The sequence below is a fragment of the Bos javanicus genome, chromosome 1, assembly GCF_032452875.1.
Source record: "Bos javanicus breed banteng chromosome 1, ARS-OSU_banteng_1.0, whole genome shotgun sequence".
NCBI lineage: Eukaryota > Metazoa > Chordata > Mammalia > Artiodactyla > Bovidae > Bos > Bos javanicus.
This window is the reverse complement of record NC_083868.1, coordinates 38,516,755-38,534,094: the sequence shown is the minus strand read 5'-3', so window position 1 is coordinate 38,534,094 and position 17,340 is coordinate 38,516,755. Positions and strand designations below refer to the sequence as shown.

Genomic DNA, 17,340 nt, shown 5'->3' with positions numbered 1-17,340 from the left:
CCAAAAGTACATTATTTTCTAGAAGCCAGTCAAAGTAAGACTTTCTTAGGTCTGTTTTAGGACTAAAATTTGGGAGACAAGTATAGCATGTAAGGTGGAATTTTTAAAAGAAAATCTTTGATGGGAAATAAAACTGCCGCCTGTCATAAATTGAAGCTAGATATAATAGATGATTTTTCTATATGTGTTGGAGAAGGAAATGGCAACCCACTCCAGTGTTCTTGCCTGGAGAATCCCAGGGACGGGGAGGCCTGGTGGGCTGCCGTCTCAGGGGTCGCAGAGTCGGATACGACTGAAGCGACTTAGCAGCAGCAGCAGCAACCTCTGTGGAAAAGGTTTCATGAAGGAGACTGATCACTGACCTTGAGGAGTTTAAAATTTTTCATTTGAAGTCATGGATCTGCCAATTTTACACTTACTGATTTAATTTAAATATTTACTATTTTATATATATTTCAGTTGCCTTAGCTTTTAAAAGATTTGTGATATGATATAAAATCTGAGTTAGTTAACTCATGTTAGAGTGAATATATCTGTCCTTTGAAATTGATAAAAATCAAGACATTTTAAAAGTAAAATAAATTATTCAAAAAGAATCAACTATTTATGAAATGGCTACATGTCTGAGTGTGGCAGGATGCTTTGGTGAGACTAAAGAATGCAAAACACTTTTGTTCCTGAAGAGGCTTCGTGTTTGACGGCAAAACAAACCTATGTTGTAAATACAGTTAATGAAAAACAAAAGCAGCTGAGAACCCAGGGCCACAAGTAAAAGCGTACATGGAACTAGAAAGCAGAAAAGTTAGTGCTGGATGATACAGGAGAGGCAGGTGGGGCTTAAAGGTGTTAAAAATCATTAGGATCCCAGTGAAGGTCTCTGATGTTATAAATGCACTTTTACTGGAAAAGACTGTCATCTGCAGGAGACCTTGAAAAAAATTTAGATAAAATTCTAAATATTTTAAAATGTCATCAAAGAAAGAATTTTGCCCTTAAATGAAAACCTGTATCCAGTAATATAATCAATAAATATAGTAATATCAATAGATATAGTAATATGATCAATAAAGCCCCCCTTTTTTAAGTTTAAAATGCATTCATTGGTCTATATTTTATATTGTTAGATTAACCCTCGTCTAGATGGATGTATTCGAGGCTGGAATTTGATGAATCAAGGAACTTCAGGAGTAAAGGAAATCATTCAAGAAAAACAAAATAAGCATTGTCTTGTCAATGTGGAGAAGGGTTCCTACTATCCTGGTACTGGAGTTGCTCAGTTTAGCATAAATTATAGTAAGTGATCTCCTATTGTATCTTTCTCTTCTCACTAATGTTTAAATTTATTCATTAACAAATAGCAAAAATTCCTTGCTGTTTTGAATTGAAACTAAATCTGCGTCATATCTAAAACTGGTCGTATTAATTGCTTTTTCTCTTGACTATGGGTTATTTTTCTTCTGTATTTAATAATGTTTGGCTTAAATGTGGGTGTCAGATAAAACAGTAGAGACTGAGATAAATCATATTAACATTTGGAGATAAGCATATCTGTCCATTTGCTAGACTCTTAATGAGAGGGCTTGAATCAATCTAGTCAAGAGTTAAACTGCTTAGGTTTTCTTGTTTTCATGACTACCCTTCAAATTCCTTTAATATACATTGTGCTTAGGGTAATGGCTGGTTTGCCAGAGGTCCTCTCTTTATCAATTTATACTTTTACCAACAGAAGAAAGTTTATGCTGAAGTTTTGTTTCTAATTAGAGAGTTGAAAAAGTAAATCTTGTAGTTTTAATTATCCCAGTTTCTAATGAAATTGAATATCTCACCATATTTTTACTAGGTATTTGTATATCTTAATTATTTTGTTGGCTTCTGTGTCATTTTCTGTTTTATGAGTTCATTATTTGAGCTACTAACAGTATTTAGTATGAATTTAGGGTTAATTTGAATATCTCTCATTTAAGAAAGAGTCATATTTTAACTTTATTTACAGCCTTAAAAGTATTGCTGCAGTTTTAAGGAAGCATCTTACTATTGCTCTCTGTTTTCTTAACGTAAATTAATACAATGTCATTAACTTTAGCTCTGTTCTGAATATGAACATTTTTTTTTAAAAATATGTTAATTGAGTTGATGATTGAATATAGAAAACAACTAGGCCCATGATAATTTGTTCCAATGGAAAAAAAGTTCTGAAAAGAAAATGAAGATAGTTTTATTGTACCTGAATTTACTTTCATAAGTAACTAACTAGTTGTTTCACAGATAACATAAATGTGGCCTACTTTATAATTAATATTTAATGCTACATTATAATTTCTCCATATCTGCATGTTCATTTTGAGTTTGTTAATGTCCTACAGTAAATTTACTTACTTCAAAATGATTATACAGGGTTTTTTTTTCCTCTTGGGTGGACTTTAAAGGATTATAGTGGAAAATGTAATAGTATTAGATGTGGCTAAATGGAAGAATATCTTGCCAAAGGAGAATTATTTTCTCCATTCACATTCACCCTTTTAAAGCCTCAAAGTGGTATTTGGACTATTGCTATACATTTATTTGTATTAAATGGGGAAGACTTCATTCAGATCTTAAGCTAATATTTTCAGATTATTAGTTTACAAATTATTTCAAATTATTAGAAATCAAAACTGTTTTGAAATCATATTAGTTCAGCAAATATTTGTTAAGTGACTACTGAGGAAAGCAGTAATGACAGAGACTTGCAGAGCTTGCCCTCTAGTTGTGTAGACTGTTGACCTAGTAATTAAGAAAAAGAATGTTAAGCATTACGATAAGAGAATTACAGAAGAGTTCCTAGGAGAATTTCAAAGTTAACTGTTGACTTCAGAATATTTCTCTATTATCAAACCATCCCACAGCCCTATGTATAGAGATCAGATTTTTCTTTCCCACTGCCCTAACCTGACTCCTATAAGGAAGAGAATACTGGGCTGGGGTTGGCAGCTGCACTCAGATTTTCCCTCAGAAATACTACAATAAATTTGTTGAACTTTCTCATATTTTATTATACAACCACTATGAGATTTGAGCATTGGAGAGTGTGTAAGACAGAAGGGAGAGCTGTTAAAGAGCAACTGGAAAATACATAATAATTCTAAACACCACAATTCAGTTAAGGAAGAACTAAAGGATGAGGTTCCATCTGTGTGTTTCTTGCCTGCATTAAAAACTGTTTTCTTTTGCTCTGTTTTGCCTAGGTTATATAGATCATTGGGAAAGAACTAAATTCTTTAATATCACTCAAAGATGGCTTTGAATATTAATAAGATTAATTCCTCTGGTGCACTTAGGAGTACATTGATCCTGCTTCTGTTTCATTGTTTAAACAGAGAATGAATCCAATCCTGAGGCTTGGCAAATCAATGTGTCCTTGAATATTCGCCCATCAGCGGGCACCGGTGTTATGTTGGCCTTGGTTTCCGATAACACAGTGCCCTTTGCCTTGTCCTTGGTGGATTCCGCCACTGAAAAGCTTCAGGTAACTTTACTCTGAACCTTTATGATCCTTATTTTTTAATTTTTAAAAAATCAGTAACATGGATAGAATAACTGTGTTTACCTCAAAGTGGTGTTTTGAAAATGAAATAACTTACATAAATTATTTGGCATGTCATTAAAGATTGAATAAATATTCATTATTGTTAGTATTTTGCTGGCTTATTTCCACGGTTTGAACCGAGCGGTTAAGGAGGTAGGGGAGAATGGAAAAACCTATGTATTGTATCTATAGTTTAGATTAGGCAGACTCCCACAAAGGCTGCTTGGAGCCTTCTCTGAGTACATAGAGATCCACCCTTATTCAGAATCTTTGAAGTATCATGGGAATTTATCTGTACTAACAGAATAGAAGTCAGTCTGATTGCAATCCACTCTGAAATATTCAGTGTCTAATTATAATTTTTTGTGCTTTCTGGTACTCTTAATCTTTTCTCCCATAAGTAAATTAGGAAAGACTAGGGAAAACTAAAACCAGTCTACTTGGCTTCCCACTGGCAACTCTGCCTTGAAATTAGAAGGAAGAGCAGGAAACACTCTCGGATAAAAGAAAACATGAGAGTTATCAGAAGGTCTGTATTATTCAGCCTTCTGTTAGAGGCTCATAATTCTGTGCTTGTGTCATCCACAGTGGATTCCAGCAAGTTATAGCAAGTAGCTTTCGTGTGTGCCATGGTTGACTTGATGTTCTCTGGGGCTTTTAGAAAGAGACATATAATTGAATAATGCCTGTAGTGATAAAAAGAGATGCTGTTTGCAACTTAAGGGATGGTTATGGAGAGTTTCTGATGGTTAACTGTAAGCAACCTGAAAAAATCCTGTTAAGTTTTGTCTCCAGTTGACTACAGGAGCTTGCTACATGTGGGTTTCAGCTAATCTGTTTTTTTTTTTAAAGCAAAACGGAAATCCTGCCTTCAACACTACATTCAGATAGTAGAGGAGGTTAACATGTGCCATGTCCTTGATATTTATTTTATCTTGTCTATGTTTTCTGTGTTTCTGTAAATACTTCAGACTGTCTTTCTGCTATGTGGAAAGCATCATAACACCCACCTCCTTAGTTTTGATTTTATTTTCTCTCCCTTTTTATATTTCCTCTTTATGCTAGTAAGCTATCTGCATAGATGACTCTTGGCAAGATGAGTAATATAGTATATCAGCAGTTTGAAACATTCAGAAAATAAATAAATAAACAAACTCACATATATATGTATGTATATAATGCTCAAAATTCTCCAAGCCAGGCTTCAGCAATATGTGAACCGTGAACTTCCTGATGTTCAAGCTGGTTTTAGAAAAGGCAGAGGAACCAGAGATCAAATTGCCAACATCCACTGGATCATCGAAAAAGCAAGAGAGTTCCAGAAAAACATCTACTTCTGCTTTATTGACTATGCCAAAGCCTTTGACTGTGTGGATCACAAGAAACTGTGGAAAATTCTGAAAGAGATGGGAATACCAGACCACCTGATCTACCTCTTGAGAAATTTGTATGCAGGTCAGGAAGCAACCGTTAGAACTGGACATGGAACAACAGACTGTTTCCAAATAGGAAAAGGAGTTTGTCAAGGCTGTATATTGTCACCCTGTTTATTTAACTTACATGCAGAGTACATCATGAGAAACGCTGGACTGGAAGAAACACAAACTGGAATCAAGATTGCCGGGAGAAATATCAATAACCTCAGATATGCAGATGACACTACCCTTATGGCAGAAAGTGAAGAGGAACTCAAAAACCTCTTGATGAAAGTGAAAGTGGAAAGTGAAAAAGTTGGCTTAAAGCTCAACATTCAGAAAACGAAGATCATGGCATCCCGTCCCACCACTTCATGGCAAATAGATGGGGAAACGGTGGAAACAGTGTCAGACTTTATTTTTCTGGGCTCCAAAATCACTACAGATGCTGACTGCAGTCATGAAATTAAAAGACGCTTAGTCCTTGGAAGGAAAGTTATGACCAACCTAGACAGCATATTCAAAAGCAGAGACATTACTTTGCCAACAAAGGTTCGTCTAGTCAAGGCTATGGTTTTTCCTGTGGTCATGTATGGATGTGAGAGTTGGACTGTGAAGAAGGCTGAGCACTGAAGAATTGATGCTTTTGAACTGTGGTGTTGGAGAAGACTCTTGAGAGTCCCTTGGACTGCAAGGAGATCCAACCAGTCCATTCTGAAGAAGATCAGCCCTGGGATTTCTTTGGAAGGAATGATGCTGAAGCTGAAACTCCAGTACTTTGGCCACCTCATGCGAAGAGTTGACTCACTGGAAAAGACTCTAATGCTGGGAGGGATTGGGGGCAGGAGGAGAAGGGGACGACATAGGATGAGATGGCTGGATGGCATCGCTGACTCGATGGACATGAGTCTCAGTGAACTCCGGGGGTTGGTGATGGACAGGGAGGCCTGGCGTGCTGCGATTCATGGGGTCGCAAAGAGTCGGACACGACTGAGTGACTGATCTGATCTGATCTGATCTGATATATATTTGACAACCTCTGATAAATACTCTGTAACTTACAGTCCTGGTTTTTCTTTCTCAGAGACTTCACTCAGTTTGTCCCAAGTCTGCAGGATTTCTTGTGTGGCACAAATAAACGTTTCAGTCTTGCTGGATGTGCTTACTAAAGCGCTTTAAGTTTTCTAAGTTTTTTTCCCAACAAAGAATGATTCAACTCCTTCCTTTTCCATATGTAAGTTTTAAAATTGGGAAGGCTCATAAAAAGAAATTTATTGCTTAAGATACTACTTAAGTTCCCATTGGTTTCTTGAATTTTCAGAACCTGCTGTACATTCATTCACATCTTAGCTAAACCTGGAGTTTGTAAAACTAATGCATATTCAAAAATAATGATTATGATAATAGAAGTTTTTTCATTTAAACTTGAAGGCTCTACCATATTTTCCCCACCTCATTGAAATTCAGTTTTTTGAATTTTAAAAACCAAAGTCTCTTTTATTTGGCATTACTGTTAGTATTTGTTTATAATACTAACAGTAAGGTTTATGTCTTTGTTCTTCAGGATATCCTGGTATCTGTTGAAAGTATGGTAATAGCTCGGATAGAGGCCATAAGTCTGTGTTCCAATCAGCAAACCTTTCTGGAAATCAGAGTCAACAGAAACAATTTGGAACTATCGACTCAACTTAGAAAGGATAGCTTCCACTCCGAAGACTTTCAAAGACAATTTGCCATCTTGGATGAAGCAATGAAAGGAACAGTGGTCACTTACCTGGGTGGCCTTCCAGGTACCTTCTCACTTTGTCTTTAGTTCTAAAAAGTGTATTTTCAATGAAATTGATAGTATTTTAAATATGCAATTTTAGTAAAACAGCATCTGTATATATAGAGCATATGTAATTGTAGTAAAGGGGCATCAGAAGGGAAGAGAAAATTCCAGTAACCATTATTCTTTTCCTGGGGGCTTGCATGAACACTTCATTGGTCATTTTTATTTAATTTTTTTAATAGTAAACTGAAACTAACCACGTTTTGATGCATTTGACTATCCTAGCCAGAAATGATTTGCCATTTTTATTTTATACTCACAGTTGTCACTGAGTTTAATATTTATTCTTCAGTTCAACCATCACTCACCCAATATTTATTAAGACCCTATGTCTCAGGCAATAGAGACACATCAGGAAACAAATGGATACAATCTCTGCTGTTAAGACCTTTACCATATAGTGACAGAGGCAGATATTAAACAACTGATTATGAAAATATTTTAAAAATTAACATTTTCATAACTTCTATGAAGGAAAAGTTGGGGTTGCTTTTAGAGCCTGAAAAATGAGGCCTTGATCTGGTTGTGGGGGCCAGGAACAAGCTCTCTGAGGAAGAGAATAAGATACAACTCTGATATTTGAAGGATTAAATGAAGTTTACCAGGTAATGAGGGTGGAGATTGGAGCTAGTATGCAAACTGTCCATGGCAGAATGGAAAGGGGTTGACATGCTTGAGGAATGTATAGATCAGGACCATGAGAGCACACTGAGCAAGGGAGATGGTCATGCAAGAAGAGGCTGTGAAATGCGTGGTGGGTGGGATTATTACAGACCTGGTTCAGAGTTCTGCGTCTTATTGGAGTCGTAAGTATCATTAAAAAATTTTAGACAAGGAAGTGGTATATCAACGATGCAGTTTAAAAAAATTCCCATGCATGATGGATGCAGATGGACGGGGGGAGATATAAGTGGATGAGATGAGTTGGGGGCTAATGAAGCAGTGCAGATGAAGAAGCAGTTAACAATAACAGTGGTGGCAACTATATTGATTCAAATGGTGAATAACAAACAGTCTGGGCACTGTTCAGAGTGTTTCAAGTGTATCATTTAATATTTAAAGTAGTCCTATGAGGAAAGTACTTTTGTTGTCTCCATTTTACACTTGAGGAAGCTGAGGAAGCTGCTGGACTAGGGTGATGTTAGTGTAGATAGTATACAGTGAATAGATTCGAGATATATGTGAGAAGCAAAGCTAATAGAAATTAATGATTGAAAGAATCTCTTAGGTATTTGGCATGAGCAGTTGCATAGGTGAATATTCCATTTACCAAGATAGGGAAAACTGGAGGAAAAGTGGTTAATATGGGAAAATATGACATTGGCATCAACATTGTACTTTAAATGACAAAAACATTGAGGCAGAAAATTTTTTAGAAACATTTTTGAATAGTTTGGTGTCTGAATTTCTACTAATCTTTAAAATACTTGAACTGCTCAGTGTGTTCATTTCCCATATATGGAAATTTTCTCTAGGTTTTGGGGGAATATAAGTAAATAGACTGGAGCACAATCCCCTGGTGGTCCAGCGGTTAGGATTTGGTGCTTTCATTGTTGTATGTGCGTGCATGCTAAGGGGCTTCAGTCTTGTCTGACTCTTTGGAACCCCATGGACTGTAACCCACCAGGCTCCTCTGTCCATGGAATTCTCCAGACAAGATTACTGGAATGGCTTACCATTTCCTTCCCCAGGGGATCTCAGTTAGCCTTACCAGGGATCGAACCCACATCTCCTGCATTGGCAGGCACATTCTTTACCACTGATCCACCAGGAAAGCCCTTTCGTTGCAGTGGCCCAGGTTAATCCCTGGCAGGGGAACTGAAATTGCCAAGCCAAGAGGCACAGCCAAGATATATATATATATATATATACATATATATATATATATATATATATAAAAGATATAGTAAATAGGTTATAAAAGTTATAAATAGATCCGTTAGATAGATATATCCATTGATAGGCATACATGCATAGTTACATTAATGTGGTTAATTATTAGGAAGTATAATTATGGTTCAAATGAATAAATTCTAAATACATTGAAATCCACCTACTACCTTATTCACAAATTAGTTGAATGTAATTTTAGGAAATCAAACAAACATTGAAAGAGTTCAGAAAAACTAAAAATGTCAGAATTTCTGTGGTTCCAGGACTTTGTCAACAGCACTGAGGACTAATTTTAAGCAAGATGTGTTTAGAAAGCATGAGGAAAAATTGAGGAGAAGTTGAAATTGAGACATTAAGAGTGTGAACGAAAAAGTAAGAGAGCTCCAGAAAAACATCTATTTCTGCTTTATTACCTATGCCAAAGCCTTTGACTGTGTGGATCACAATAAACTGTGGAAAATTCTGAAAGAGATGGGAATACCAGACCACCTGACCTGCCTCTTGAGAAACCTGTACCCAGGTCAGGAAGCAACAGTTAGAACTGGACATGGAACAACAGATTGGTCCCAAATAGGAAAAGGAGTACGTCAAGGCTGTATATTGTCACCCTGCTTATTTAACTTATATGCAGAGTACGTCATGAGAAACGCTGGGCTGGAAGAAGCACAAGCTGGAATCAAGATTGCCGGGAGAAATATCAATAACCTCAGATATGCAGATGACACCACCCTTATGGCTAAAAGTGAAGAAGAGCTAAAGAGCCTTTTGATCAAAGTGCAAGAGGAGAGTGAAAAAGTTGGCTAAAAGCTCAACATTCAGAAAACTAAGATCATGGCATCTGGTCCCATCACTTCATGGCAAATAGATGGGGAAACAGTGTCAGGCTTTATTTTTGGGGCTCCAAAATCACTGCAGATGGTGACTGCAGCCATGAAATTAAAAGATGCTTACTCCTTCGAAGGAAAGTTATGACCAACCTAGACAGCATATTCGGAGAAGGCAATGGCACCCCACTCCAGTACTTTTGCCTAGAAAATCCCATGGACAGAGGAGCCTGGTAGGCTGCAGTCTATGGGGTCGCGAAGAGTCGGACACAACTGAGCAACTTCACTTTCACTTTTCACTTTCATGCACTGGAGAAGGAAATGGCAACCCACTCCAATGTTCTTGCCTGGAGAATCCCAGGGACCGGGAAGCCTGGTGGGCTGCCGTCTATGGGGTCGCACAGAGTCAGACACAACTGAAGCGACTTAGCAGCAGCAGCAGCAGCAGACAGCATATTAAAAAGCAGAGACATTACTTTGTTAACAAAGGTCCGTCTAGTCAAGGCTATGGTTTTTCCAGTAGTCGTGTATGAATGTGAGAGTTGGACTATAAAGAAAGCTGAGTGCTGAAGAATTGATGCTTTTGAACTGTGGTGTTGGAGAAGACTCTTGAGAGTCCCTTGGACTGCAAGGAGATCCAACCAGTCCATCCTAAAGGAGATCAATCAGTCCTGGGTGTTCATTGGAAGGACTGATGTTGAAGCTGAAACTTCAATACTTTGGCCACCTCATGCGAAGAGCTGACCCATTGGAAAAGACCCTGATGCTGGGAAAGATTGAGGGCAGGAGGAGAAGGGGACGACAGAGGATGAGATGGTTTGATGGCATCACCTACTCAATGGACATGGGTTTGGGTGAACTCTGGGAGTTGGTGATGGACAGGGAGGCCTGGCATGCTGCAGTTCATGGGATTGCAAAGAGTTGGATACGACTGAGCAACTGAACTGAACTGAAGAGTGTGAACTAGGGAATGGATAATTTCTTAATTCATATGCAAAAGAGACATGTTAAATCACATATTATGAATTAAAAATCAGGTGAAATAGATGATTCCAGGCATATTTATAACAATGATGTAGTCTATGATAGTTAGCCAGACTTGAAACCATTTCTTAACAAATGATGAGCCCATTGAAAAATATGGATTTATTCACTACATTGGCAAGTTAGAAGTGGGAAATTTGAAGTATATATATATATAAGCATATAGTATATATTTGAATAAGGTACTGAGGAGGAAGAATAAGAGCTGAATAATATCCTTTAGGAATTAAAGTTTGTGGAGATGAGATGCCAAGAAAAGAGGAAGCAAGTAGAGAGATGGCTGTTTTGAAGATGAACCATAGTTCTCAGGAATCCAAGGATGTTGCCTAAATATTGAGTTTGATAAGGAGAGTAAAAGTATAGGAAAGCCTTGAGGCCCTGTTCACTGAAGTATTATTAAAACTGTTATTTTTCAGAACACCAAACATTACACAACAGTGAATTCCCTATTATGACCTGCTACTGTATGCTCAGCAAGACACTATTTCTTTGGAAAATACAGAAATCTACTTATATTCCAGCAATTATAAAATTGACATATTTATCATGGCATTTAAAAAAGATTTCCAAATAGCTATAATTTTGAGTTGAAAAAAAGTCTTAATAATGCTTAACCTATTGCTCGGATTTAAGGAGAAAATAAAATAGAACACCACAAGTAAGAATATGTTATTTTCTACTCTTTCTAAAGCGTGTTTATTTATTTGAGGTTTGGCTGGAACTTTTACAAAATCAGAGGAACACAAGCTCTGCTGAATTCAGTACCAAACACAACACCTTATAACACAGAAGTCACCTAATATGAACTTATTGAACAGAATTACATTATTGACTCTTCCTTTAGGATTAGAATTTAATTGAAAATGAGCAGTCTGAATAATTCCTCTAACTATAAGCAAGTAAGATGCTAAAAGTCTTGGGCTAATATTTTAATATTCTGTTTTAACAGATGTTCCATTCAGTGCCACACCAGTGAATGCCTTTTATCAAGGCTGTATGGAAGTGAACATTAATGGTGTACAGGTGGATTTGGATGAAGCCATTTCTAAACATAATGATATTAGAGCTCACTCGTGTCCATCAGTTTGGCAGAAGACAAAGCATACTTAAGGCATTTTTTCTCTGCTGATAATACCTTTTTCCTGTGTGTAATTATACTTATGTTTCAATAATAGCTGAAGAATTTTACCTACAATGTGCATATCTTGATTATTTTGTGGTACTTTAACTTTCCTGGAATTTTAAAAAGGTCCTTTTTCAAGAAAACAATATTCTCTTGTGATATGAATCATATTAAAAATGTTCTTACCTCTGTTGCTGTCTAGAAATTAATGAAACCTATAAAAAATTTTAATTTGAAATTTTTGTGACAAATGACATTTCTTCTTTTTTTATGTTTGTAAAAGTAAAGTTTAATTTTATCATCATGAACTATGGTTTAAATATCTGTTTTGTTTGTGTGTGTGGGTGGGGGGGGGCGTGGGGAGGAGTCAAGGAAGTTAAACCTTTGTTAGAATCCAAACAAAAGTACCTGTGACTAAATTCCATTGTTACCAGTCCTCCCAAGTCAGTCTTCAAATAAGGGACCTTCTGCCTGGTGTAACTCGAACCAATAGGAGACCGAGTTTGGTTCTTCAGAAGCAAAGGAAAGTTATCCTTGGATCAGAGAATGAGAGGTGGGAGTTCCAGCCCTAGAGTACAAGCTCTTCTGACAGGCTGTGGGCCAGGCGGCTTTACAGGTATCTCCTAGGTAAAGTGGGAGGAGGGTGGGATGCGGTGGGAGGGGGTGGAGTTCTGGCAGAGCAGACAGCTTTGCTGCTCATGCTCCAGAACACAGTGTGGAGCGAAGTGTCTCTGCACAGGGCCCACCACCTCTGCCATCTTGAACTGAGGGTCCTGCCTGGTGTTTCTGCACACAGGCCCCTTACCCGAGGTGCTGGCACAGCCAGCTCACAGGAGGAACCCTGATCTGAAGGGCCATGCATGAGGCTGCTGTATGTGCCCCCTCTAAGCAGTCCCTTGTGAACAAGTGAAACGGGAACAAGTGAAACTTAAGCACAAAGGAAAAGAAAAAGGTTAGACTTTATTTTATTACCCAGATTCTGTTTTTATATCCCAGGAACTGTTAATGGGTTTTGCTGCTGACACTGTTGATCAGAGGAGATACTTTGTTTTCATTTTTTCGTAATGAAAGCAGAAGAGTTAAGTGTGAATTGTTAAGTGTGAATTGAGCGGAAGGCCTTAAAGCTTTATTCCAAAAACAGTCCGTCAACAGCTTTGACTTCATCTTTCTTTCACCTGTTTTCACATTTGAATTAGATAATGAGTGGGCTATTACTGAATTACATAATGAGTGGGACAGATTTTCATAAGAGCAGCACATGAATTTTGCTGGTTAGTGACTGGATTTTATGAGGCTAATATATTGTGTTGGAATGGGTGTAGAAACCTGGCGTGGGTACATTCCTTAAATCTGGCTGTGTGAGTCACACAAGTGTAGATGAGGAAAGGCAGAACCTAATGATGGAAAGAACAAATGAGAGAATGAATAATATGAAACACGTTTCTGGTTTTCCCTGAATCAAACCTTAATTACCAGAGTACAATCCCAGAATGTGATTGTTGAAGAATAAAAGGAGCTATGAAAACTACAACAAATTTTAATGAAAGGATAAACCACAGAGGGACACAGTTTATACTGTGTCTGTCTAATATCCTAGCTTTAAAGTAAGGAGGTAAGATTTATATATTTACTGTTAATGCATTTCAAGTAGCAGTTTTATTCTTCTCAAACCTACCATTCACATTGGGTATGTATTAGGTGTTTCACTGACAGGTTTAGAAAGTAAACTTTTTTCCACTATAGACATTTTACATTATGTAATATATAATTAACTGGTGATATTTTGAAATTTTATATTAATAATATCTATATTCTGTCAAATCTTTGAAGAGAACATAAAATTACATAATATTCATGTAGCTCTCATGCAGCACAGTAGTTCTTTAAGATAGACAAATGAAGCTGTAATATTTGATTAGTAGTTATGGTTGAGTTGTGGACTGGAGCTCAGAAAGGAAAGAGAAGCAAAAGTAACATGCTGAGTGTTTGACACATTCCAGAAATTGTGCTAGATCATTTTACTGGGTGTAATTTCTCCCCTGGCTACCACCATGCATAGTGGATGGTGAATTTCAGTGAGCAACTATTGATAATTACAATGGTGTAAATAAGTAAGGAAGTAGTAAAACTGGAAGTAAATGGAAATTCTTAAAAAAGAAGAAAGGAAAAAATGAATTTTCTTTCAGAAGGAGTTCTCTAATTCTCATTTAATCATGCCCAGATACAAGGGTAGCTATGGGGGTCAATTTCACTTTTCCCACGAAAAACAGAAACTTTCCAACATGCAGTGATCTTCACAGAGGTTCCAGAGACTCATTTATAAACAATATCTATCTCTGAGATGCACTTAAACAATGGCTTAGAAAGAGAAAGGGTCTGGATCTTTGATCTTAATCTTTACCAGGATACACAGACTCTTAAAGAGTGGTAGAGAACAGTGGTTTCATGAAGGACAAATAGGATATTTGGTGCTTTTTGAGCTGTGTATCATGAGAAAATCTAAGTGACAGGGTCATTACAAAGTCCCATACACCTTACCATTTGCAGAGATGGATTGCATATCAGTGAAATAATGGTTAATTTGTGAGAATAGAGTTATTCACCTTTTTCTCCTGTTGGAAATTGTAATTCAAGTCTCACTCTCATATGTGTAATTCAAATCTCATATGTGACTTTTATAACGTATTTCAAATTTTTTATTTTTCATTCTGGAAGTGGTGTTATTGCTGGATAGAGGACTTTTTTCAAAAGTGTGTTTAATAATTGCCTTTATTTCTTTTAGAAATCCCTTAGACCTTTAATCTCTATGGTCAGTGTAGAAGACTATTATTTAAAATAATTTCACTTCAGATGTCCTGATATTGTTACTGATAGTATGAGCTTGGGAGAAGACAGGGACTCTGGAAACTCCAAGGACAAGTGTTGTAAAAATCTAATTTGTTCATCAACAAACATTCATCAAGCACCTAGTCTGTGCATGTGAAACTGAAGATGGTAAAATGTCTAAAGAGTTAATTTCAACTGAATAGAAAGTGACAGTACTCAATAGGCCCCTGAAAGTTAAAGTGTTCATCTCTCAGTTGTAATCCAGCTCTTTGCAACCTCATGGACTGTAGCCCGCCAGGTTCCTCTGTCCATGGGATTTCCAGGCAAGAGTACTGGAGTGGATAGCCATCCCCTTCTCCAACCCAGGGACTGAACCTGGATCTCTTGCATTGCAGGCAGATTCTTTACTGCCTGAGCCACCAGGCCCATGGTAGACCTCAAACTCGTGTTCCTTGAGCAGTCCTTTTAGATTGTCTCAGAAATTGAAGCAATGAAACTGAATCATTATTCCTATATAGGAGTAGTTTGTTTCTTACAAATAAAACTGATTTGACAGTGATCTTGCACATGGGTTACTTGCCATAACAGGCTTCTAGCTTTCACAGAGAACTTATATTTGAAAATTAGGTCTTCTCCTGTAGAAGAGGCATTGGTCAGAGGTTCATCCAGTGGTGGGCTTGCGTCCAGCTCAGCCCATGGTTATCTTGCAGTCATGTTTACAGAGTGTGAAGGTGAGGAGCAACTACATGGAACAGCATCCTATGAGGCCAGATTATCAAAACCGATTATTGAACCAAGGTATGTGAAGCAAAGAGGATCAGAAATAGAGGGGAACTGAGTTTAGAGTAGTTTGAAACAAGTAGCAGGGCATTAAGGCTGGGAGACATTTCCCGAGCCACAGTCTACTACTTCGTCAGTACTTTGGATCTGCAATTACCTTGTAGATAAGAATAGCATCCAGAGAACTTACTGACTCAGTCTTTGCTGACCTACTTCCCACAAGAAGCCCTTTCCAAAAAGAATCCTAATTCTGTGAGAGAATAATGTGACAAAGTTTGAACTTTACTAGTGAGAAATCATCTTTCTTGCTCAAGTTTTAAATGGTGGAGTCTGAAGTCTCATTCTGTAACTTGTCTCTAGATGGAAGAACCACTTGTTTAACTCTGATTATTTCTCTAAACTGATTTGAAGAAAAGGAAGATGGGGACAGTATCTAGCTGATGTAGGAAGGATCTAACATTATTATCTGTGGTTCACAAAAATAAACACCTTACTTATTTAAATATAAACAATAAATATAAAATAAATAAAATGCAATGAATATAAAAGTTTAAACAAAGCATTTTGGACACTGGAGCTGAGGCTGGAGCCTTCAGAGGTGAGAGTATCTTCCTGAGCCAACTTGGCACGTATAAGGTAGCCAAAGAAATTAAGAGCTGGCTGTTCTGAAAAATAGGCAGTCTCAGACTTCTTTATATATGTAGCAGGTTGGCAAGCTGAGATTCAAACCCAGGATGTCTGACTCAAGAGTCTGCAGCCAAATTCAAAAGTTTATATTTCACCAATATTCTTAACTAGTTATCCCATCATAATATATGTTAGTAAATAACTAGGTAGAGAAATGTTATATTGTTATATAGTGAATGTTATATTGTTGCAGTGAAAAAATTCTGTCTCTAACTGTACATATAACCTGCTGTGTCCGTAGAGTCTTAGTTGGTAATAATATCAGCTTAACGGTTTTAAGACAAATGTATGTTATTTAATTCAGTTAAACAAATGCTGATAATGACTCTGAAAACTGACCTACAGTGGACCCTCTGTAGGTTCTGCGTAGGCAGATTCAATCAGCCACGGATGGAAAATATTTGGGGAAAAACTTATTCCAGAAAGCTCCCAAAAGCAAAACTTGAATTTGCCACACACTGGGTAACTATTTACATAGTATTTATATTGTATCAGGTACTATTAGGTTGGTACAGAAGTAACTGCGGTTTCGGACTGTGAATTTTCAATCGTTATAACTAGGCTCACACACATCTTTATTAGTCAAAATAGGAACCATTTCAATCAACACATTTTTGCCAAAGAGAAATAAATTTGTTTATTCCTGTAGCGTAAAAATCCATGCTTCAGATTTGATGAACTCTTGGAAAGCATTTTTTGCCTACTGCTGATTGTGGAAGCCTTTTCCCTGCAAGAAGTTGTTGAGATGCTTGAAGAAGTGAGAGGTTGTCATTTGGTGAGAGGTCAGGTGAATATGGCAGGTGGGGCGAAATTCGTTCAACTTCTGAAGCATTGATTGTGCAACGTGCAGTTGGGCATTGTCATGGAGAAGCATTGGGCCCTTTCTGTTAACCAACACAGGCTGCAGACATTGCAGTTTTCTGCGCCTCGTCAATTTGCCGAGCATACTTGTCAGATGTAATGATTTCGCTGGGATTCAGAAAGCTGTAGTGGATCAGACGGGCAGCATACCACGAACACTGATCATGACCTTTCTTTGGTGCAAGTTTGGCTTTGGAAAGTGCTTTGGAGCTTTTTCTTTGTCCAACCACTGAGCTGGTCATCACCAATTGTCATATAAAATCCACTTTTCTTTGCACAAAAAATGGTTTGTTGTTGCGTACAGAAAGAGAAGACCGACCCTTCAAAATGACAATGTTTTTGATTTGTGGTCGTTCATGAGGCATCCACTTATCGAGCTTTTTCACCTTTCCAACTTCTTCAAATGGCAAAGGACTGTAGAATGTTCAATGTTGAATTCTTCAGCAACTTCTTGTGTAGTTGTAAAGGGATTGGCTTCAATGATTACTCTC

General features: G+C 37.3%; 1 protein-coding gene across 1 annotated transcript in view; it reads left to right on the top strand.

Moving 5' to 3' along the window:
- Nucleotides 1–12,003, top strand: part of PROS1 (protein S) — a 65,423-nt gene extending 53,420 nt beyond the window's left edge. The window contains exons 12-15 of the mRNA XM_061434657.1: nucleotides 1,125–1,293; nucleotides 3,357–3,505; nucleotides 6,545–6,770; nucleotides 11,522–12,003. Of these exons, the coding sequence (XP_061290641.1) occupies nucleotides 1,125–1,293; nucleotides 3,357–3,505; nucleotides 6,545–6,770; nucleotides 11,522–11,682 (705 nt within the window). The 3' untranslated portion in view covers nucleotides 11,683–12,003. The remainder of the gene's footprint in view (nucleotides 1–1,124; nucleotides 1,294–3,356; nucleotides 3,506–6,544; nucleotides 6,771–11,521) is intronic.
- The last annotated feature ends 5,337 nt before the right edge of the window (nucleotides 12,004–17,340 follow it).